This window comes from Podarcis pityusensis (genome assembly GCF_964106645.2).
Source record: "Podarcis pityusensis genome assembly, chromosome: 9".
NCBI classification, from domain to species: domain Eukaryota; kingdom Metazoa; phylum Chordata; class Lepidosauria; order Squamata; family Lacertidae; genus Podarcis; species Podarcis pityusensis.
Window position 1 is genome coordinate 30,406,970 of NC_138034.1, and position 25,351 is coordinate 30,432,320.

The following is a 25,351-nucleotide window of genomic DNA, read 5'->3' on the forward strand; positions in this document are numbered from 1 at the left end:
GCCAAGGTTGCAAGTTTGACCCCTGTATGGGAGAGCTTCCTATTCCTGCACTGCAGGGGGTTAGACTAGATGATCCCTTCCAACTCTATGATTCTTGATAACATTTGGATTTGCACTCAAGCAACAGCATTGTGTCAGTGACTTGGGCCTAGAAGAGACATGTTGTTTTCAGTTCAGTGCCAGGACTCAAGTCACGTACTACAGGTATGAAGAATCAAGAATGCCTGAGTTTGTGCAGAGTATAGGCAGGTTTTTATTTTAATTTTCCACCACACCTAATTCTTAGTGTTGAGGCTCGGGAGCAGGTGAAGCAACAGCAGAGACTGAGTGCCTCATAAAGAAACATTTTTTATTAATCAGGCATGACTCCTGGTAACTGGAGTAATATTGTGATGAGTACTGAGTGATGTATTGAGGGGGTCAAGCACTTGTAAAAAACAGTATGAAGCCAAACACTACATTTCTTTCCCCTTCAGGGGTGTTTTGGGTTCTTTTCAGCACAGACTGCTGTAGTCATTCTTTGTATTTATTGACTAGATTCTTTTTAGGGGACCTACAAACAATTATATTTAAAATAAAAATAAACTAACGTTGTAGTTGAAATAGGTTATACTGGGACTGTGATCTTCTGTGTATGTGAACATCCTTTAGAATGTCGCAGAGAGTTCAGAACGCACAAGAAGAGCAAGATATTAAAAATGACACTTTTCATGCTGGGCCAAGATGACAATTTTGCCTGGGAGAGAGCTGCTTTCATTGACTTTAGTTGTAATTCTACTGCAGAGGCTTCTTTTAAAGGAAGATGAACTTTGTGCACAATGAGTTATCTGGAACAATCTGATGCCATATGACCTTCTGGGGTGAAGAGTTTACTTCAGGGGAGATATTGTTTTATCCAGATTATGGGGTGCATAACAACACTTCAAGCACTATGCTAGCAGTTTTAGGTAAGCTGTCTTTCTGTAGAACGTACCATAATAAATCTAAGTTAGCCATGTCCATTAACTTCAATTGATCTAATCTGGACACATTTTATCTCATTTTCAATTTTCCTTCAGCACCTTCTCTTGCAATTTTGCCTCAGAAGAAGGAGAATTTCCTCTACCCCAAAATTCTTTTGATTTCTTGCCATTTTTACTCAGCATACAAAAAGATTCTGATGCTGGCATTAGTCCAAGCAAAAGGGGGGTAGAATAGCAAAGGGCAGGGTAGGCTGTGGCACCAAGGCCCACTGGTGGGTCATGTGCCCCACTGTTTCAGAAGCACAGCTGTAGCATCATTCAAATGGATTTAGAAGGAAATGATATATTCCCCCTCCCCTGAAATGTGTGACACAGGTAAAATGTAGAAGAGTATTCTTATCTTATTATTTTTATTTATTTAATATACTGCCTTTCATCAGAAGATCTCAAGGTGGTTCACAGAATAAAATACAGGGTAAAACACAAGTAAATAATTAAACCAAAACAACAGAACAATAACGCCCCCCCCTTCCCACAGACACACTTAAAAGGCTGTAGAGTATTAATCAGCCCAAGGCCTGGTTGAAGAGTAGTCACTGGAGGCTTAATACTTGTTTTACTCTTGTGGTGTCATTGCTGCCACCATGCCAAATTGTTGTGATGCAAAGCCTCTTAGGGAGCTGTGTGTGATATGATTTAAGCTGTAGTGTGTAAGCAGCAAAAGTCACATGATGCAGGGGTACTTTATGTGTTTTTCCTGTGGGCCGAGCTTTCATAAGGAGTCACCTACTTCAGCGTTTGTATGAAATGGATTTGTGTTGCTCTGGGAAATGGCTGAGACAAACCGTTGAAGTAGATTCAGAAGAAAGCATGTCGAAGGATGAACCAAGTTAAAAAGACAAGAATGAAAGATAATGGGTGGCATCTTGTTCTGAAACTCTAATGCTTTCCCCCTGACATTAAGAGGTGTCCTTGACATTGGGTGGCAGTACATGGAACAGTTTTAATCTGTGATACAGCAGTAGCTCTGTGCAAATGGTTGATCCAACATGCGTAAAAGGGATTGGGATTTGATCGCTTTACCCAATTTCTCTCTACCACACCCTCAAAGTCTATGACTGGCAGTCAAATTTGCATAGGCACCTTCAACCATAAAACCCAACAGGGGTGGCTCTTGCTGCAACATCCAGACACTTAATTAATGGCACCTGCTTGTATTCAGCTGCATGTTCAGACTCTGAAGCTGCAATCTATGCCCATTTAAATGGATGTAAACCCAGCTGAACACTGCGAATATATGCACATGGCTGTGCTACCAAGTCCATTCCTATACAGTCGTACCTTGGTTCTCAAACAGAATGAATTCTGGGAGTCCGTTCGACTCCTGAAACTGTTCAAAAATCAAGGCGTGGCTTCCAAGTTGCTGCAGAAGCATCCTGCAGCCAATCGGAAGCCACACAAGGCTTCCAAAAATCATTCGAAAACTGGAACACTCACTTCTGGGTTTTGATCATTTGGAAGCCGATTTGTTCAGGAGCCAAGGCATTTGGGATCCAAGGTACGACTGTATGTTATTTATACAACACAGCATAAGTACAGAGAATTAGGCCATTGGTGGGTGACTGGGGGAATCTTTGTATGCATTACCAGTCAGTCTTGTAATTTATTCTTGTGTAATGCCATTAGTCATGGTGGCTATACAGTGGTACCTTGGGTTTCAAACACCTCGGGTTACAAACACTTCGGGTTACAGACTCCACTAACCCAGAAGTAGTACCTTGGGTTAAGAACTTTACCTTAGGATAAGAACAGAAATTGCACGGCGGTGGCGTGGTGGCAGCAGGAGGCCCCATTAGCTAAAGGGGTACCTCAGGTTAAGAACAGTTTCAGGTTAAGAATGGACGTCCGGAACGAATTAATTTCTTAACCAGAGGTACCACTGTATGCTACTTCCAGAATCAACAGAGGCAGTTCTCTGAACACTACCCACTGGAGAACAGCAGTGAGAGAGGGTGATTACTCTCAAATTCAGCTCTCAAATTCAGTCTTCCCGTGGATATCCAGTAATCTATGGTGGCAAATAGAAGGTGCTGTCTCTGACCCCTGCTGTTTCCCTCAGCAAGTTGCAGGGTGACCATTTGCTGTGGGTTGGGGAATGCTGCCCTAACTGTGTAGGTTCCCCACACAAAGAGGAGCTCTGGGAAATCAGGATTATATGTGGTGAGGGAAGGCCCCGTGAATAGGAAAAGGCCACAACTTGTAGCAGGTGAGGGAGGGGCCAAAGCTTAAGGTATTCACTTCTACTCCCATGTTCTACTATTGTGAGTCCAAGTGGAGCAGCTGTTGCTGTCCGATGAGGAAGTTGAGAAGCAGAGCATGGAAGGCACCACATGTGGGGAGCAGGCTGAGAGGGAGGGTGTGGCCTCCTGTGCATTTAGATGTTGGGAAAATGTAGGCAGTCCTACATTAGCTGCCTATCCTGCTCTAGCCATGGAGCAGCAAGATTCCCTAGCAATGGACGAGGGTTTTAACCTGCCAGGAGGGGAGTCTGGGCAGCTGGAGCAACAGCTTGGGGGACTGACCTCCATCCCATCATTGAAAACTCAGGGCTACCTCTGCTATTGGTAACAGATACATGCTCTTCATAGAAGCTTGTGCCTCCAAGTGTGTCATCCTCACAGGGAGAGCACGCCACAGCTGAACTCAAAATCTGACAGGGACGTGCGACCATTTGTTGGAACATCTTTGCAGCTTTCATCTAGTTTTAGATCCCTGATGCTGATCTTAAATTCTCTAGCTGTGCTTTTGGGAATCTGTACCCATAGCCTGACCTGTGCCATTGTAAGCCTTAAATAAAGCTTTCCTCCTTACTCTCATGTAAGAACCTCTGTTGTTGCATTTGGGCCACTTACTCATGAGTTGAACTCCTGAATAGGGTTTATATCCCATGGAAATATATTTCACAATGGGAGTCATTCACTTATTGGGCATCCCAGATGAAATATATTAAAAGAGCTTTGGTACAACCTTTTTCCACTAAGCCACAACTTTGGTTTCCACTGATATTTGCTTAGGATGGCAACCTTAAAAATACTGTATATTCATTTTCTCATTTGGTGTTATTCTGTTAAAATATGTTTGGTTAATTTAGGGTAAGGGGAAAATAGTAGTACCAATGAAATTCTCAATTTAGTTTTCAACAATTATCATTTAAGCTCATTCTTACAAAGACATCATTTTTGAATCTCAAAAATATTGGATGCTTAAGCTGATTAAAAGTGTGGATTTTGCTTGCTTTTAGTTTGGTGGCCACGAAGGAAACAGACAGTGCAAGATCACGCAGCATGCCAATGTCTCCATCAGATTTCCTGGATAAATTAATGGGTAGGATGTCTGGCTACGATGCAAGAATAAGACCGAACTTCAAAGGTAATGTCATCTCCCAGGTATCCATTTGGGTTATAATGTTGCTTGAATTGTTTTAGAAGCAAGAAAAATGTTTGGCTCATAATTGAGAATATGGTTTTGATCATTCACACTTCAGCAATCTTTTCTTTTTTAAAACAACTACATGTTCTTCTGCTGGTTCAGACTTCTAGAGCAATGCCCACCATTCCTAAAGGAGGGAGACGAGAATTCCTGGAGAACAGGCGAAGTCCCGGCAGACTGGAGGAGGGCAAATGTTGTCCCTATTTTCAAAAAGGGGAAAAGAGAGGACCCAAATAATTACCGCCCAGTCATTCTGACATCAATACCAGGGAAGATTCTGGAGCAGATCATTAAGCAAACAGTCTGTGAGCACCTAGAAAGGAATGCTGTGATCACCAATAGTCAGCATGGATTTCTGAAAAATAAGTCATGTCAGACTAACCTGATCTCGTTTTTTGACAGAATTACAAGCCTGGTAGATGAAGGGAACGCAGTGGATGTAGCCTACCTTGATTTCAGCAAGGCATTTGACAAGGTGCCCCATGATATTCTTGTAAAGAAGCTGGTAAAATGCGGTCTTGACTATGCTACCACTCAGTGGATTTGTAACTGGCTGACTGACCGAACCCAAAGGGTGCTCATCAATGGTTCCTCTTCATCCTGGAGAAGAGTGACTAGCGGGGTGCCACAGGGTTCTGTCTTGGGCCTGGTCTTATTCAACATCTTTATCAACGACTTGGATGATGGACTCAAGGGCACCCTGATCAAATTTGCAGATGACACCAAACTGGGAGGGGTGGCTAACACCCCAGAGGACAGGATCACACTTCAAAACGACCTTGACAGATTAGAGAACTGGGCCAAAACAAACAAGATGAATTTTAACAGGAAGAAATGTAAAGTATTGCACTTGGGCAAAAAAAATGAGAGGCACAAATACAAGATGGGTGACACCTGGCTTGAGAGCAGTACATGTGAAAAGGATCTAGGAGTCTTGGTTGACCACAAACTTGACATGAGTCAACAGTGTGACGCGGCAGCTAAAAAAGCCAATGCAATTCTGGGCCTCATCAATAGGAGTATAGCATCTAGATCAAGGGAAGTAATAGTGCCACTGTATTCTGCTCTGGTCAGACCTCACCTGGAGTACTGTGTCCAGTTCTGGGCACCACAGTTCAAGAAGGACACTGACAAACTGGAACGTGTCCAGAGGAGGGCAACCAAAATGGTCAAAGGCCTGGAAACGATGCCTTATGAGGAATGGCTAAGGGAGCTGGGCATGTTTAGCCTGGAGAAGAGGAGGTTAAGGGGTGATATGATAGCCATGTTCAAATATATAAAAGGATGTCACATAGAGGAGGGAGAAAGGTTGTTTTCTGCTGCTCCAGAGAAGCGGACACGGAGCAATGGATCCAAACTAGAAGAAAGAAGATTCCACCTAAACATTAGGAAGAACTTCCTGACAGTAAGAGCTGTTCGACAGTGGAATTTGCTGCAAAGGAGTGTGGTGGAGTCTCCTTCTTTGGAGGTCTTTAAGCAGAGGCTTGACAACCATATGTCAGGAGTGCTCTGATGGTGTTTCCTGCTTGGCAGGGGGTTGGACTCGATGGCCCTTGTGGTCTCTTCCAACTCTATGATTCTATGATTCTATGACCACATGGGTTTCAGATGGCTCAGCCATAGCTGATCCTGGCTCTGTCCTTGTATTGGAATCTTTTTCAATAGTGATGTGTATGAATAAGTCAATTGTGTGGGTCTTTCACACACAATAATCACCTAATTGGGAAAGACACACACAGTTTGTCCTGCTCACATGATTCCAGTATTCGTGTCCAGTATTTGTGTTCATACCACCCCAGTGGAGGACTGCATCATGCAATTATATGTGGGTGGAAAATATGAAACCCTATGACCCATGTGTATGGATTGGCTGGGTGCCTGGATTCAAAATGCAGGAGAGAGCCTTCAGTAGCAGAGTTTAAACTCAGAATAATGTGGGAATGTAGGTTGCTAGACCATTTTATCCCATTTGCTTGCATACGGTGCTCCCCTCTTTCTAGATATTCTCTTTCACACAAAATGGTTTCCATCGGGAGGTTTATTTAAATCATTCCCCATGGTGACTTGGACCACATAGTAAGCTATCAGTGTTCTCAATGTCCTCGAAACCTTAAACCCAAACATGTGCAGAGGAGCAGCCTGAATTCCTTCATCTGCATAGCAACTCAGCGAACCACTTCACGCAAACAGCTCCCTAGCCATAGGGAACCATTTAATTCTGCCTCCATGGGCAGCTGTTCCATATGTGCTGAGCCTTGTGTGCTTGGGTTTTTTGCTTGGTGAGAGAAAAAAGAAGGTTGCTATATAAGTGAACTTGCACAGTTACATAAGATATGCACTTCTAATATTACTTTCCTGATGTTGTGCTGGTATCATCTTCCTAATTACTCTCTCTCCCCCACTGCCACTGCTTTGCAGCCGAAGCTGTTCTCGTTTACTTACCATAGTTATTCCCATTAGCACATAAACTTCAAGTTCAATCTACCTTAGCTACGCTGCACAGAAGATGACTTCAGGCAAATAATAGGAGGCAATCCAATCTCTTTCCACTTTTTATTGGAATCCTTTAAAGATCTCCGGGGGAAAGCATTAGTAGAAAGCTGAAGGCATGGAGGGTCATTTGGAGATTGGATAGTGGAGCTTATTATAGACAGCAGGAGGTCATGCCAACTGTGGAATAGGGCAGATGTTGAGCACGTAGTGAATTCTTCTGCAACATGTATTCTAAATATCAAAAGCCTTATTTTGTAATTGCTGGAATACAGAAGGGACACAAGTCTAATTTGGCATTTTTCTCTTTCTTAAAAGCGTACTTTGCAAAAAAATAAAATAAATCTGAACTATTAATGCGGTAGTTAGTTTTAATGTTTTTAAGTCCTGTCCTTCTGCCACAGAGTGGCTTAACAGAAACATAAAACTGAAACAATCATGCTATAAAAATATCAATAAAATCGCAAGATTGCAATTAAAATACTAAAGCACTAAGTAATATCTGTAAAATCATAGCCCAGAAACAATACAATTCATGTTCCAAAAGCAAAGATAAACAGGAAGATGTCAGTTGCAGGAATACCTGCAAGGAGAGGTTCAGACATATTGTTCAGATAAGCATCCTCTTTGCTGAGTTTTTGGTTTGTGTGTGTTTCTATACTCTGGGAGAAAATATTGCTAAATAGAATTTCGTATTATTTTGGACTCTGCACCTAAAGCCAACCAATGACTTAGCATGAAAGCTCAAATGTCCTGGCTCCTGAGGCAGCCACATTGCTTCTCACCAGGAATAGGAAGAATTTCAATTCAGTTATAATTTAAAGGTGAACCTACCTAATTCACACTTTTTTAAACAAGGCACAACACCCCTTGAACTTCACACTATTCCAAATTCCACAGTGCTGTTTTCCAGCCAAGTAGCATGTATAAGAATGCATATACTAGGGTAAAGTGTGCATAAAAATGCAGATATTAATGAAAACATGGTACAAAAATGCATTCTGTTAGGAGAAACTGCATTGAAAAATGTGTATATAAGGAAAACTGCATACAAAAATGTGTATATTAGGAGAAAATCACACTAAAAGGCTGAATTATCATGAAGGGGTTTGTTTCTTCCCAAAAAAAAATCTGCAAAATGATGTGGAAATGTGGAAAACAACATATGTGGGGAAAACGAGAAACTAAGGGCTTATCCATATCTCTGTGTGCCCCACTGTTTTCACTGTGGGGAAACCAGCAGTTTAGTGCTAAATTGGAACAAATAGCAATTGGCTTTTCCATGGATGGCCGTTGGTTCTGACTTAGGGCTAAAGAGTGCGTTTTCTGGGGCAAAGTGGTGGAACAACGGCAAAACCTCTTGGAACCATGCCTAGAAAAGCACAGGACTAGCAGAAAACCGCTCAGATCTGTGCTTTCTAGGCACAGGAAAAAAAAGAGCGTGGATGAGGCCCGATAGAAACCAAAATTGGCAGAATTTCACATTCCTTCTCCTCCCTGGGCTTTTTAGCTCAGTATGGCGCATCAACTATTCCAAAATTTGGATTAGGATGTAATCTGAACTTGAGGTTGCAGTTAAGGTCTCTCCTCCTTACAAACTGTATGCTCACAAACTGTAAGCATGGAACAAACCTTGGCTATAGGTCATGGTTAAGGTGGAGAGACCTTAGCTGTGATTACTGGTTTGAAAGACTCATAATGAGCTAAGAACAGCCAATGGCCCATCTGGTCCAGCATATTGTCCTCACAGCAGCCAACAGTGTGGGAAATGAGGAGGGCAGAACAGGAGCACAAGAGCACTCTGCCCTCCTGTGGTTTCCAGCAACTGGTATTCAACAGCATTGCTGCCTCCAACTGTGAAGGTGGCGCATAGCCATCATGGCTTGTAGCCATTGATAGCTCTCTCTCTCTCCTCCATGAATTTGTCTAATCCTCTTTCAAAACCATCTAAATCAGTGGCTATCACTGCCTCCTGGAGACCAAGGTGCATAGTTTGACTGTGCACTGCATGAAGTAGAGGTTTCTTTTATCCATCCTAAATCTTCTACACACTCTGCCACACTTCACTTAGCTTAAAAAAACCCACAGGGGAGCATAGTAGGTGCAAATTGTTCTCTGGGACTTCTCACATTCAAGTGGTCATGGTAAACCATAGCCTAATGCAAAATCATTTAAAAAGCAAACTCTATTGTAGAGTATAATTGGTGCTTGATAGACACCATTCCATCAGCTTTACATCTGAAAAAGCTTTGCCATGTATGGACTGCATACTTTGGAGAGGGGGTATGGAGGTTCTTTCTAGGATGCTTCAAGCACTTTCTGGCAGGCAAATTATTATTTCAATTATTGATTGCCAAGCACATTGTTTTCTTACTACTGGCTTCTGTGCAGGAAAGCATTAACAGTGGCACAACCGCTTATCCCTTATGACAGTCTAGCTCATTATAAATAAATCAAAAAAACTTTTGTTTTTTAGCCTGTAGCAAAATGGTGGCAAAGCATCATTGTAATCTTCCAGTGATTCAATTGCTTTATGCATTTAGACACAACACTATAGTTCTTCATAGTGGTTTTTAATGGTTGTTTTCTACCTTGCATGTTAATTATTATTGTTATCTAAGAAGGACCTTAGGTTTAGTTTAATTTTCCTGGAATTAGATATGAATGGAAATTAATAAAATGCACTAATATCCTCCTTTTGTTATAACTACTTTGGATAATATATAATTATTCCCATTTTACAGATGTGTATCTAAGTCTGGGATATCCAAGTCCACTTGGTAGTTGATGGTGGGAGAGGAATTCAAACATTCTAGGTTAACATTCAGTAGACTAATACAAGTTGCCCCTCATGATTAAAATTCAAGTTAAACTATCCAAACATTTATTCCCTGAATAACAGACAGAAACTTAGATATGTTGCAGAGCAGGAGAGAGAGAGAGAGAGAGAGAGAGAGAGAGAGAGAGAGAGAGAGAGAGAGAAACATTGGCTGCATTCACATGACAGTTTATTATATTTCCCATTTATGAATTTCACCTTTAGCCCCACAAGTGCACCCAGTGCATGTTAGAAGAAAAGAGGGAAAGTACAACAAAACTGGCCTGTTACCATACATATAAAAGAGAGGAGGCTACACCAACTACAGTGCCAATAACCAAGTACTAATGAGTCTCAAAAGACACCTTATTTGATTTTTTTTAAAAAGGAGATCACATATGTACACTATACAAAAGAATATAAGCCTCACCACACCACACCACCCCTCCTCCCCCACCCCTCTTCTTCCCCAACCTTATACAGTGGTACCTCAGGTTACATACGCTTCAGGTTACATACGCTTCAGGTTACAGACTCCGCTAAAGGAGAAATAGTTCTTCAGGTTAAGAACTTTGCTTCAGGATGAGAACAGAAATCGTGCTCTGGCGGTGCGGCGGCAGCAGGAGGCCCCATTAGCTAAAGTGGTGCTCCAGGTTAAGAACAGTTTCAGGTTAAGTACGGACCTCCGGAACGAATTAAGTACTTAACCCGAGGTACCACTGTACTGTACTCAACACTAATGTCTCACAACAAATGTAACTGATTTGTAAGAACGACTGCACAACCTGAAAAAAGGGACAGGGCATGTACTTTCATAAACCAAGAAAATATTTAATAAGAATAATTTTTTAAAAAGGAGATCATTACTTCTGCAAAAAGCACTTTTCCTGTCAGAAGAATAATCCATTATTTCTTACGTCAGCCATACAAAAGCTGCATTTCAGATATAACAAGCACTGATTGAATGATTCTTATTCCGAAATTTAATCCCTTTATGCAACAATTCTGAATTGTTCCATCTCTTCAGCAGTGCAGTGTGAATGCACTCCTGAGTGTTGGGTTTGAGGGGCATCTCATCCTCGCAGTACCCACATGAAGGAAGGGCATGTCTGTGAGCAGAACCACGTGTGTTTATTATTAATAATAATAATTAATCACTTTACTAACAGAAATGGCTCAAACAGTGCTTTTTTAAAAGAAAAAAAGGTGCTGGGGACATTGGGGGAGAGGGGAGAAGGTGCCAGTACTTGAGTATCCCCAGAAAAAAATCACTGGACTCAAAGCAACAGTTCTCCTAGTTCAGGGATGGAAAACCTCTAGCGATCCAGTGCCCAGTTATCCGTTGGCCATTGACCATGCTGGCTGGGTCTCATTTATTTATTTAGTTAGAAGATTCCATGCCCACGCTTTGCCGCAAGGTCCCAGAGCAGGATAGAACAACGGCGTGCACATGGATAGAAACCATTACAACTATCAAACCAATCCCAATGGAACAAAAGAGTACAAATTCAGCAAATACCTTAGCTGTCAAGGCTGTGGTAGAGAGGTGCATCTTCAGCACATGGCTAAAGGAACGCAGTAAAGTTGCTAGGCACCCCTCTGTGAGCACCAGAGTCCAACAATGCCTGGAGGTCCACAGGTTCCCCATCCTCACTAGTGGATCTCCCAGCAAAGAATAGAAAAATCCAGTGATATACATTCAAATGCATGTGAAACAAAGGGCTACACAACCAGTGTTCAGAATGGGGTGTGGGGGTTTTGGGTGTGTTTTTTGGACCTCTGCAAATGTTGGATGTTGAGGCAGGAAACATGTCTAGACTGCCTTTGACAGATACCTGAGGGAGTGTGTCCCTTTTTTCTACTTGACAACCCTGTCTAACTTGTCAGGGCAGTAAAATGTGATTTGATCTAACTTAAAGGAATAGATCTGTTGAAACAGTGTCACTTTCAGTCATTGCACCGAAAGGCTGCAGTGTACATTGTTCCACTGAAAGTGACAAGCATACTGCCCATTATTATAGGACTCATAGCAGGCACTTAGCTGATCGTTCTGATCAGCTACCAACTGGTAGCACCAGCTGGATTGCTTTTTCTCCTCCAAAGGTAAACGATTTTAGCATCCAGTTTAAATTAAATTTGTGCAATTGTGCAATAGGTGTTGGAATAATGGTATTCCACGCGTGCACTGGAGCATTTAATCACCTTCCTTCTGGCAACAGCCTTTTCTTCTTCCCACTCACAAATTGGGGGGGGGGCAGCAGAATGAGATGCTTGAAAACCAAAAGGACAAAGATTGTGACACCACCATGCATGTAAGCAGAGCCAAGGATTTTGGGAGCCAGATTAATTCTACTCTCCGCCTGTCCTGCCCCAAAAATTTCCCAAAGCTGATATGAATTCTGGGAGGGTTTGATTGCTAGTATCTGCTACATGACTGTATTTGGGGAAACTCTAATGCACAGAAATAGTTAAACCTTTGTGTGATCCCTGCATTGCACAACATGACCCTTTGGACTCCTTCCAAATCTACAATTCTGTGATTCTGTCAGCACAACATGGTCCCAGTCCTGCTGTTGAGTCAGACTGTTGGCTCAACTAGTTCATTCTTGCCCATACTGACAGCAGCTGTCCTTGAGCTCCATTCAGGAGCCCTTTTCAGCTTCTCAGAGATACCAGTGACCGAACCTGGGACTTTCTGCATCTACTCACCCACATGCCTTTTCTCCAAACATCTGGCCTTCAGATGAACTTTGCGTACGCTCTCAAGGTCTCTGGATGGCAGCCTATTGTGGATTACAGAAAAAAAGATGATGTGGAACAATCTCCACTCCAGTTCTGCAAGGGAATGAAAGTAAGCCCATCCTATCCCATTTGTCTGTGGAGTTTTAAGGGGAAATTCTTTAAAATGCACATAGAAATGGAAAGGTACTCAAAGAAAAGGATATATGAAAGGTGGTCTTAGGGCTGCAGTACTACCTCCATTTCTCTTAGCTCATGCATAGAAAAGCTCATGCATGGGGCCAATTTCCGCCCTCCAAGCCTGCCCCTCAGAGGCCACACATTCTCTCAAGTAATGATCCTTACCCCACCGCAACCCCTGCTTTGCCTTCTCCTGACAATGTCTCTTTCTTGCTTGGATGGTGGTCAGAGTGGGTGGGTGTGTAGAAACTAGCGTATGTGCAAAGATAAGCATCACCTTCATTGTTCTGTCTCCTTTTGCCATGGCATGTGGTCCCCCAAAAGGTTGTCCAGAAGAGAATGTGGACCTTGGGATAAAAAAAGGTTTGCCATCCCTGGTTTAGCAGCCACAAGTTTTGACTTGTTTGTTTGGTGTGAGCAGTAATTTCTCCTCATTTTGATTTCATTTACAGGGCCTCCGGTAAATGTGACATGCAACATCTTTATAAACAGTTTTGGATCCATTGCAGAAACAACCATGGTAAGATGTTCTTTATCACAAACAATTACATTTCAAATTATTTAGACTGCAATCACGTGCACACTAACCTGGAAGTAAGTCCTGCAGATCTTACTAGCACTTACCTTTGAATGTACTTGCATGCAATCCTGATCAGTGTTCTTTAACTGGCAGGTGGAGCCTTCTAAAATGAAACACACTCCATTTGTGGTTAATCACTTGAGTGCTGAACAGGGCATATGCTTCCATGTACTTGCAGAGTTCCTGCATAAGCATCTCCATTCCTTCCACTGAAAAGGGCAGCTTCATGTCTGCATCCCTTTGCCAAGTATGAAGGATTATTCTTCATGTCAGACATTCAAGAAAATTTGTATTACAATTCCAGAACTTTGTATTAAAATCTAACTTCTAAATGTGAAGGATTGATTTGGCTGTTGAATGCCTTTGAAAGAAACAAACCTATCTGGGTTTGTTTATTTTAAATGAATGATCTTTTACTTCTTTTCTGCTATTATGTGACCTGGTGCTCTTTTCATCCCTTGTTTTCTACTCTGCCCTTATTTAATTTTCCTTCACCTTACTGCTAGGGATGGAAGGATCTGCCAGTTTCATTTTGCCAATCTTAAATTCAGTTCTCAGTGTTTCTGCAGCAATTTACAAAACAAAAAAAAACAAATCCTCACGAAAATTCAGAGTGGATTTCTCCTAATAAACACATTTTGTATGTAGTTTTGACTAACACATACATTCTTGCAAGCAATTTCTCTTACATAATGAATTTTTTGTGTTACTTCCACTACTGTATTTGTTTTTATGTACGTTTTTATAAACATTGTTTGGAGAATTGCATTGCAACATTCAAAGAAGGGTGAATGTGAATGAAATATTCAATCCATTTCATCTTTCAAGCCTAATTTATCATATTTGCACATTATGAAACAATATGAGAACATTCACACTTATTTGAATGGAAATGAAAGATCTACATGTGCAGAGCTGGTCTTTACGTTGAAGTGAATGGATAAGTCCTTGCATAAGAATCCTATCAGAACAAGGTACCACTGGAGTGGAGCAACTGAGTGGAACTATATTGTGGACAAAGTGGGGAAGGTCCTAGGGAAGAGAGGAAGATGCACAGATATATACAGAAGTGTTGTATCCTGATCATACTGACTCCATAGTTTCTCAGTCTTTGGCAGACCCTCCTCACACACATTGAGATCTTTTCATTCCATGATAAGAGTCAGAAACTCACTCATCTAAAATGAAAGCTGCAATTAGGTGGGTACATGCAATACATATTCATCTCTAGGGCCTTGGCTGCAGTCAATTATAAATTATTGCATAGGTTTTTTTTATTTTTCACTTCTCATAGTACATCATTTTCAGAACTCCCTAGTAAACTGCTGCTCTGAATGTAGAGGAATGCCAGGGCTCTGTAATAGTTCGCTTCTAAATTATGCATTGATGCAGCTCAAAGGAGGATTTTCTTGCGGTCAGCAATTGTCAAATTCTGTCAGAATCAAAGCCATCATTTTGAGAATATGAGCATGTTTAAAACACACATAGCTCTATTTGTGACCTCTCTCTTGGTTTAGCATCTATATTCTTTAACTTCACTGTACCGAACAAGAAAAGCTCTTTAAAATTAAAGTAGGGATGTTATGTACCTTAGTTACAGGTTAACATCTGATACTTCAATATAGCTTGGGAATATTTTGATGCTGTTTTCTTGAACACCTTTCAGATATTGTTTTATTTTATCCATGCCACTATTACATTTCACTTACTGTTTTGGGTGAAGGAGAAGTTTTAATTAAATCACTATCTAAATAGTTTTCTGAAGAAAGCTTAGAATTTAGGGGTGCAACATTTCCCCTACATTTTACTATGTTCTAAGTGCACAGCAGACAAAGATATTAAGTGTATGTTCTATATTCTGAACTATCTATGTTATTTAACATGCATACCTCCTTCTCAAATGTGCATTAATGATATTTCACAGGAATCGAAGAAATACTTTTAAAGTCCATTTTATTTTAATGTAGCTTACTCTAATATATGTAGACCAAAATCTGTTATTTCGCTGGCTTGGTCATAAGAAAACAACCAACAGCTGAGTAAATTCAAAACAAGGTGTGTGTGTGTGTGTGTGTGTGTGTGTGTGTGTGTGATGGTTGCTTTTAAAAAGTTAGAGATCTTCAACGAGAATGTCATGCAAGCTACATCTGATGAAATTCCCTCTTCTCTACAACTAATAATGACACAGGAGCTTTATCCTCTTTTGCATCATACCCTGTCTATAACTCTTTAAACTGTAATGGAAACATAGGAAACTGCCTTATGAAGATTCAGACCATTGGTCCATCTATTTCAGCATCATCTACAGTGAACAGTAGTAGCTCTCCAGGGTTTCAGACAAAGCTTTCTCCTAGTCCTACCTAGAAATGCTGTTGATTGGGTAGGTGATCTGCATTTAAAGAAGATGCTCTACCACCAAGACATGGCCCTTCCCAAATGGCTCACGCTTGATTCTGTTACATTAAGTGAAAAAGGGAAGCTGAATGTGAAGGGAAATTTCTAAACACAACAGAAATGTGCTTGGTCAGTTATAGTTTCTAAGCATAGATCACCTCATGCCCAGTTGTCTCCCATTTATCAAAGAATGCTAGAAGCTAATGTAGAAAACATAGTAACGGAGCAAATGAAGGAGAGGAAATGTACATGCAAAATAAATTCTTTAAATTAATTTTTAGGATGGTGACAGTATCCAAGTAGGCTGAGCTTTATTAAGTTACCACCCACCCACCCCCCGCCTGCATATGGTACTACTAGTTTATACCTTCATATACTCAAAGAGAGGATGGGACTGCTTTGCCTCTTCAGCTGGTCTCTCCTTTCCATCAAACTTGGAATAAAAATGCAAGAGCTGGTGGTCACAGCTGAATTCCTCCCCCTTGCTTGTGGGGAGGGGTTACAGAGGCATCCTGAATTGTAGCCTGATAGCACTGTTTGCCTGTCACCAGCCAAGAGTACTAATGAATGAGAGCAGAAGGTGGCTAGCCTATAGCCACTGGGTGACATTTTTGGACTCCAGGTCCCATCAGCCCCAGCCACCATGGCCAGAGATCAGGGACAATGGGAGTTGCAGGTCTAACACCCCCTGTAGGAACACAATTTTCCTACCCATGAACTAGGCAGCTCAGAACACTGTACAAAAAAGAAAAGGGGGGGGGAATCAAATACAAAGGCACCATTCTATGTAACCACACACTTGCCACATCACCATGCTTGCCTAATGGCCAAATTGCACATAGAGGATTTCAAGGAATGTCCAGGCAGCCCAAAATTATCACCTACCTATAATTTTAGACCCCTTCAGTGGGTTTGCCTTCCTGGAATCAAGTTAGTTTGGAGAGTTAACCATTCCTGAAGTATCCCCACCCATTTGTGGAAACTACAACCAGGGCCTTAAAATGCTTTAAAGATGTTACCATCTTAGGAAGTTCTTTCAAACAGGATCTTACCTGGAAGCCTCTCATCAGCTTCTTAGAGAATTCTTGGGTCTGGCATCCATCTGTCCCAGGATACTATGGAGGAATGCTCCTTTGGGGGTGAAGTCATACTGTTAGAAGTCTGCAACACCTGCTGTGGCTGTAGAGACAGATATGAGAGAGACATATATACACTAATAATGTTTGTGCTATATGGTTCTTTGTACGTCTTGCTGGGATGTATGTTTTGAAACTGTAATGATTTTTTTTGCCTATTTTATTGTAGACTCTTCTTCTCGTTATCAATATATTGTGCCCTTCGGCATTTTTCGTGGTTGTTACATGTCACATTGGGTTAGAAGGAGAGGAGGCAGCAAGTCAGCCCTGTATTTGCCAGCTTCCTATCATCAGGAACCTCCCATTCTTCAGGAAGTCTTTCTTTAGATCCTGCCAGTGACCCTTATCATAGTTCTGCGACGATCTCCCGAAATGTGAGAGATTGTGCCTCGTTGTTTTTAAGCTGCTTAACAGAATACTACAGCACTTCTGAAATAAGCAGCAGATCCTAAGAGACTAGTAAATGTGCCACTGTTTCATTGACACTTGGAAAGGGATCGAACAGCAAGCGACTTTAATGGAGCCAATTATCTGTGTAAAGGAACCATGTCTCTTGCTTAGTCCTGCCAAGCTTTTCCTCACAGGCATTTCAAGGCTGGCTGCTAATAAGCACATTGACTGGACCAGGAACAGGAAGTGACTGATCTGACTTGCATGCTGAAGCTGGCACTAGATCTGCTCTTTTGTGTGAGGCTGTCTAGTTGTCTTATTCTTAGAAAACTCAGGTCAAAGAGGCTATTAATCTCATAATCATAGAGAGAGTCAGCCTTGGAAACACATTAGTCACATTTTGAAGAAGAACTAGGAAATTAGGCTTGCATGCTAACTCACTTCTGGCAGGTTCCATGTACCTTGCTGTGTGACAAATAAAAACTCAACAAGTGGAACTTTCACTCCCAGTGTTTCATACTGAGAAAATAGACTTAAAGACACAGGGAGATGATTGCCAGCAGTGCCTAGCCTGAACAGCAAAAATGACAATTATTGTTTGGATGTGACAACCTCAGCTGTCCCAGCTCCAAAGCTGCTAGCCCAGCTGGCCTCCAGAAAACTCCCAAAATTCATGAGAAGCAAGTGTGTAGCTTTGCATTTCATTGACAATCCAGGGTACAGAGAGTATGAATGAACAATGTGATGCCCTCCCAGTAATGTGTTTGTATTCCAGCCCCTGTCAACCCCAGGTATGATCAATGGTCAGAGATGATAGAGGCTGTAGATCAGCATCATGTGGGGGCACCGGGTTGCATGCTGCTGGTGTAAAAAAGAAGTGGCTACACGCCTTGTGTGTGTTCAAAAGGCAAAATGTGGCAGACCATACATCACTCATAATGAGCAGACGAAAGTCAATAAGACTGCTTTGAATTAAGTGGTTGAGAACCTCCGGGTTAGCACCTCCAGTAATGGCTGAACTCCTCTGATCGGGAGGAATTTGCTTCGTGGAAATTAGGGTCTGACCGCCACGGCGAAGGCGGGGACCCACCAAAAATCACAGGCGGGAGAAGCCTGTGAACGTGGGATTCGGCTGGCACCTTTTGCGCCTCCCCTACTCGCGGGGAAACCCGGTTTCGGGGATCCGGAGCGACGTGGGGTGAGTGGTGCGGTGCTTCGAATTGACTGCTTCTTTCACGGAGTGAAGCCGCATTGCTGTTGCCAGAGAGCGCTGATTTTTCCTGTGGACAATTTGATCTTAAAACAACTACCCGTGAGTAGAACGGAAAATTGGATTTTTAAACGTCTTAATCTGGCACTGAAACGGGGAGGTTTCAAACAGGAAGTCCACCTTCCCCTTTTGTATATAGACTGAAGCAAAGAGGCTGCAAGCTAAAGTCTTGGAAAGCCTTTCATAAAGGATTAAACTTCCAGCGGCTAAATCATCAAACCCCCCTTGGAAGCAGGAGAAGAGGGGGAAAATTTTAGATCGCGTAAGCCTGCAGGAGAGAGTGAAGTTAAATTACCACTGCTCTGAACCTGGAAACGGGCTGCCAGTAAGACTGAAGTTTTGGATATGCTCATTGACTGTGAATAGATCGTTTGTTGACAGTAAGTTAAAGAAGAGAAATACATTGTTTCCATTGTCTCCTTCTGCGTTTAAAAAGGAGTAAAAGTAATTGAAAATTGAAACTAACTTTATTGTTTGAACTGTGCTTAAAAGGATTGATACAAATAGAAATTGTTTCCCCCTAGAGGAAGCCTTTGAAATTGTTACATGAGCTGAGCTGAGGAAATTTCCACCTGCAAGATAAAACTGTGAGAATCTGGGATTGACCTTGGGCCGTTAAGAATGTTGACAGAAGAAGCCTTAGTGGTTGCATTATGTAAGATTAATGATTCACTGGAACAGCTCCATAAGAAGATGGATGCTTGGACTATAAAAATTGATAACTTGGAACAAAAAGTGACTAATTTGGGACAAAAAGTGAATATTAATACAGAAATTACTCAGGAATCGATACAGGGATCTATTTTGACATGGCAAATTGAGGAGAAGGCGGGGGAGAACGTGGTTGTTGTGGAACCTCAAGCTGCACAAGTGGAGAGGGAGAGAGCCCCAGCCTTACAGATGCAATTTGATGATTATAAGTTGATGCCTTTTAAGACTGAATTTAGAGAAAGTCAGACTTTGAGGATTGGAGCCCCGCTTGGACTGAAGAAGGAAAGTTGGATAGATCCCTTCATGCAGGGATTTATTGACCTTTGGGACCTGGACTTGGGTCAGGAGGAGACTGGAATTGTGGGGACCGCCAGACTTTGAGGAACTTTGAAATACGACTGGAAATATCTTTTGAATTTCAGTTTTAACTATGGAGATTTGGCTGATTTGTCGAGAAGGAATAAAAACATTGCTAGATGGGAATTTCCCCGAGATCTACTTTTCAGCATCAAAGGAAGGAAAATAAGAACAAGATCAGGAGAAGACAACGTAAAGTGCATGTATAAATATGAAGAAGACTTGCAGAAGGGACTTGGAAAAGAGTTAAGAGCCTCGGATAGAAGATCACCAGGTTGATGGACTATATGGAATTGACGGAAATGACTGGCAGAATCCGAGACCAGGGAGAAGAGACGGTGGAAGAATATTGGAAAAAGTTTAAAATCTATATATGGAAACAATGTAAAATTAATGAGTGTTAGAAAAATGTTGGAAGGGAATTATATGGCTTTAGTAGAAATGTTTTAAGGAATTAAGCATAAATAAGTATTATAGTATTAATGGAAAATAAGGTTAAAATATGTTAAGATAATCACATGACAGAAAATAGAGAAAGATGGAAAGGATTTGCTGAAATAATTAATAGAAATGAAATACAAAAAGGGAGGTGAGAGGAGGTCGATGAAACAAGGGAATGAAAGAGAGGATATTGAGATGGTATGATGTGTGTTAATGTTAATGTTGTGTTGTGTATTGTTTATATATTGTACTGTATTGGGGGTTTTTTGGGGAGGTTGCTTTTTTGCTTTTGCTTTTCTTTTCTTTCTTCTTTTCTTTTCTCCTTTTTGTAAGGTTTAAAAGTAATAAATATTATTTAAAAAAAATGAATTAAGTGGTTGAGAGGGCAACTGTTGTTGAGTGTTCAGGAACTGAAGCACCATAATAATAAAGGAAATGATAATGTATGGGGTTTTTAATGGACTGAGAAAAAATTGAGGCCTGACTTTTTCTTTTACACTTTTACTAGTTTTAAAATAAAACAAAAAGAGAGGGGTGGAATAATCCCTACCCCGACACCCTCTCCAATATATATTTGAAAGACCAGCATTTTTCCTAGCAACTTTAGCAGGGGTAAAATACTAGCATAACATTACTTTCATCATGGATAGGAAACATAACACTAATTGGAGGCTTTTGACACAATGCTTGCCAAGTTTTATCATCTATTGTCAAACCGATATCAGCTTCCCATACTTCCTTTTAAACTCATGTTGGAAACCATTAAACAAGATAAAAGACCTCTATAAATGTTAGAAACACCACCTTTTAGACTACCCATAGAAGCTTTGTGGAAACTTACATAGAAAGTCTCAGGCTTCAGTTGTCCATTGGTCCTGAGAAGAAATTCAACAGAATGTTGTATCTGCAATAGACAGAGAATATTTTTTTTTAAGCCTTCATCAACCACTTGCTTGGCAGACATCAACAGGCAAATCTTTTTGTTCACTGTAGATAAATAAACATTGTCACCTGCTGAAGGATGCACATCAAGCAGCTGTTAATGGTGCAACTACCATGGATGGTTAAGAAGTTGGCAGGTTGTTTTGCTTCTGTGTTTATTTCGGATTTCACATTATTGTAAAGTTCTGTGACTTTTGGCTCTGAAAGAAGACTGAAAATAAACTGTCAGTGCAAAAGGAATATAGGCTAGAAGAGTGCATTATGCTGATGGAGAGGGATTTACGAGTTTAAGTGCCATTAACTCTAATAGGAGTTAAGGGTAAAGTCATCTATATATCAAGCTGAGATTAACCTACACGCTTGGAGAGACAGCTAAATGCCGAAGACATTGGAAAAATTATTTCCCTCTGGCTACTTTTTGTTTTTAACACGTATTATGTTTAGACTGGTCCCAGTATGTTCACAAATTAAGCCAGGGAAGCATCTGACACAATAAGGGCAACTGTATAGATTTGCATAAATTGCATGATGGTAACAGAAATTGTTGCACACTCAAAATTGAATCTGCTGTGTTAACTCTTGTGTGAAGTGATTACCAAGGTAAATGAAAGAAACCAATATAAAGTTATTCTCATGTGGAAACTGAAGTACAATATCTTGCATACAGTAAATAAAAGGTAAAGGTAAAGGACCCCTGGACAGTTAAGTCCAGTCAAAGGCAACTATGGGGTTGCGGCGCTCATCTTGCTTTCAGGCTGAGGGAACTGGCGTTTGTCCACAGACAGGTTTCCAGATTATATGGCCAGCATGACTAAACCACTTCTGGTGCAACGGAACATCGTGACAGAAACCAGAGCACATGGAAATGCCGTTTACCTTCCTGCCGTAGTGGTACCTATTTATCTGCTTGCACTGGCATGCTTTCGAACTGCTAGGTTGGCAGGAGCTGGGACAGAGCAATGGGAGTTAACACCATCACAGGGATTCGAACCACTGACCTTCTGATCAGCAAGCCCAAGAGGCTCAGTGGTTTAGACCACAGCGCCACCCGCATCCCCTGCATACAGTAAATACTAAAGTATTTACTATCCAAGTTTCTGTCTTTCATTTAGCTTGCTCCCATGTTTTGTTCTGTTTTGTTTTAAATCAACTGAAGATGCATTTAAGAAAACTTTTGAGACAAATAACATGTAAATATAATTTCTCCATGCTCCAGATTCTTTGCCATTCTTTGCAAATCTGAGTATAGATATATGCAATAGTAGCCTTAGGAATGGGTCTGCCATTTTTTTTCTCAATATGGCTGCTATTCCTGAGCATCAGTAAACTGCCTGCAGGTGCTTAGTGAAAAGGATGAATATGAAACTATGGCACCATAATCCTTAACAAACCCTATAAAACATACCATTGCACTTTCCCTCCAACTGTCCTCTGCTATCCAAGTGTCCCTCCCTATGAAGATGGTCTCCCATACACATGAAGATAGGTCTTGTGGAACTCTTGCGGTGGAGCGACATGTTCGCTACCCTTAATTAAATTGAAGGATGCAACATGTCACCCTTGCTGCTGTTATGCACAATAAACTTCTAATAATATGTTGAAAAATCTGCTCCTTCTCTTCTGCTTCAAAGTGGATATAATCATTTTGCCTTTTACATTCCTTTTTTATGTACAGCTAGAACCACTTATGTACTGTGGGATGCGGGTGGCGCTGTGGGTTAAACCACAGAGCCTAGGGCTTGTCGATCAGAAGGTCGGCGGTTTGAATCCCCGTGACGGGGTGAGCTCCTGTTGCTTGGTCTCTGCTCCTGCCAACCTAGCAGTTCGAAAGCACGTCAAAATGCAAGTAGATAAATAGGTACCATTCCAGCGGGAAGGTAAACGGCGTTTCCGTGTGCTGCTCTGGTTCACCAGAAGCAGCTTAGTCATGCTGGCCAGATGACCTGGAAGCTCCCTCGGCCAATAAAGCAAGATGAGCGCCGCAACCCCAGAGTTGTCCACGACTGGACCTAATGGTCAGGGGTCCCTTTACCTTTAGAACCATTTACAGTGTATCAGCAAGTGCATTCCATAGTTTTAGTCACTTTTGAATTCTAACTGTAAAGTGTTAGATGAGTCAAGAGACACACAAAGGATACAACAACATCATACTCCAGCACTGTTGTTCTTTGCCCACTGAACACAGTCAGTAAATATGCATAGGATCAGGCTCCCACGCCTTTTTATTTATTTTTTGGTAGCTTACTGATGGTACGTAGAAAACAGCAAAAAGTCTGCGTGTTTTACCAAGCAGGCCTTTAGCAAATTGTTTGCCACAGTTCACTTCCCTGGTGACTGGTTTGCAGTAGCATTGATGATAAACACAGGGATTACATTTTTAAAAATCCATACGCCTGCTGTCACAGTCAGTAATCACACCTTTAGGTACATGGTTCATTATTGAGCCTGTCTGTCAAATAAATTCTTTCACCATCCGAAAAGAGACTTGTTTCTCCAATCGTTAATTCTGTAGACAGCAAAGATTCAAGATAATCTAAAAAGATATTGATGACTGCCTACCTACTATTTATATGAGTGAGACAAAATTCTTTTTGTTCTGATCTTACCTTATTTCCCATTCCATCACCTTCTCAGCATTGTATGGTGGCAGCTGTAGAGGTTACATGGCTGCTGGTTAAATGGCTGGTGGGCAAAGAAGCGGAAAAGACCCCCCCCAAAAAAACCCCTCCCAGCATTGCCAATTGACCAGATCAAAGCTAAACAGTCTGACCAGCAGTTTGAGCTACGCCGAAAAAAATCAATAAGTGAAGCTGCTTTTCACCACATGGAGATAAATATTATCACCTGCCTGCAGATGATGTTGCTTTATAAACAAAGTAGTAGGAGCTGATTAAAGATTTGGCAGCCCTACATAGCAAAGAAGTTCCAAGAGCAATTTTGGGTGTGGAGCTTCCTTGGGTTTGGTTACACAAGATTAGGGATTAGTTGTCACAGCATTTCTGTTCTGTCTGAGAGCTTCCAAAATGCCTGACTGCACAGTTCATTTGCTTCAAAAGCTCTGGAGTTCACCTGAGCTATGCACGATGAGCAAAGGATGCAGGAGGAATTCTATTCTGGTGAATCCTGATATGAACTGACCTGGTCTGCACCTCTTGGAGTAATCTGTTGATCAGAACATAGCTGTCTATCAGATTTGCTCTGCGGTGACACATTTCTTGTCTTCTTTTTTTAAAGTGCATTTCAAAATATATATTTTGAGAAATCCTAGCTTTAGAAATGAAATGCTTATCTGGAGAAGAAATGTGTCTTTGAAATACTATGCAAATATGCATGCAGATCACAGATTAATGTGGAAACAGGGTGGAACAGAATTATGAGTGAGCACAGTAAGGAAACAAGCTGATTCATCCATCCCTGGGCTAGCTCAGGGCCTGAACACTACCATAGAGTCTTAAACAAACATCCTTTGAGGGTTTTTACAGCTGTGTCTGAGGTTTAATGTGCAGAGTTTAACTGAAAAATAAATGAAATTTCAGGAAGCTGTGGAAAATGCACTGAAAAACGGAAGTGCTTTTTGGCAATAATGAAACTGAAAACAAAACCAAAGACACTGTTTCAGCTCTGCACCGGACTCCTACAATACTGTCCTATTTCGATCTACTATATTTGCATCAAAGTACAGCAGAGAAGAGGTTGTCAGCTCCCTCCTCTGGTAAGCCAACCTTGTGGCACAGAGCGTGCGATTCCTGGGAGGGACCCACTGTAAGAGTCTGCAGTTTGAGGAAACGAGGCTGCATTCATCCTTTGCCCTAGTCCAACAACATTTTGTGATTTTTAAAAACATCTCTGTGTTGTAAGCATGCAAAGCATGCAATCCAAATTAACTGCAAACCATTCATTGTATTTTTAATTATAGAATGCAGTTCTACCATGTGAGGTTTAAAAAGATTAGACGCTAAGGCTGCTTGGGGGTGTTGGCACATGCACCCAATGTGCTCATCCAAGTTTGAGCAAATGGTAATGAAATTAGAAGGTCAGGGGATGCTGGAGATTTCATTCGACCAGCTAAAGGTGCTGCTTTTGTGTTTGTGTTTTAAGCAAAGAAGAAGAAGAAAATATTGAAATGAAGCAAAAGGAGGGTGATAAGGAAAGGAGCTGCGGTGGTTCCTTTAAGGGCTGGTGCAGCAGGAAAAGCAATTGTTTTGTGCAAGCCTATTGTTCCCTTGAAATGTGCCCAGTTCTTTTGATTGCATGACCTTGATGAAATTAGCAGCACTATTGTGACTCACACTACTGACAGCGCTGACAGCTTTCGGTCTCTTCATCACACACTTACGACAACTATTCTACGTAAAGGATTTTACTATCAAGAGATTTGTTGTTGGTTTTTTTTAAAAAAGGTGTTCTCACTTCTAGTCTAAAGGAATAAAAGATGTATGGGAAGAATAATGT

General features: G+C 41.3%; 1 protein-coding gene across 2 annotated transcripts in view; it reads left to right on the forward strand.

Annotated features, from left to right (window-relative positions):
* GLRA3 (glycine receptor alpha 3) overlaps positions 1-25,351 on the forward strand; it is a 70,038-nt gene that overhangs the window by 16,803 nt on the left and 27,884 nt on the right. For both annotated transcript variants that reach the window (XM_081022201.1, XM_081022200.1), the window contains exons 2-3: positions 4,264-4,391; positions 13,131-13,198. In XM_081022201.1, coding sequence (XP_080878327.1) covers positions 4,264-4,391; positions 13,131-13,198 — 196 coding nt within the window. The remainder of the gene's footprint in view (positions 1-4,263; positions 4,392-13,130; positions 13,199-25,351) is intronic.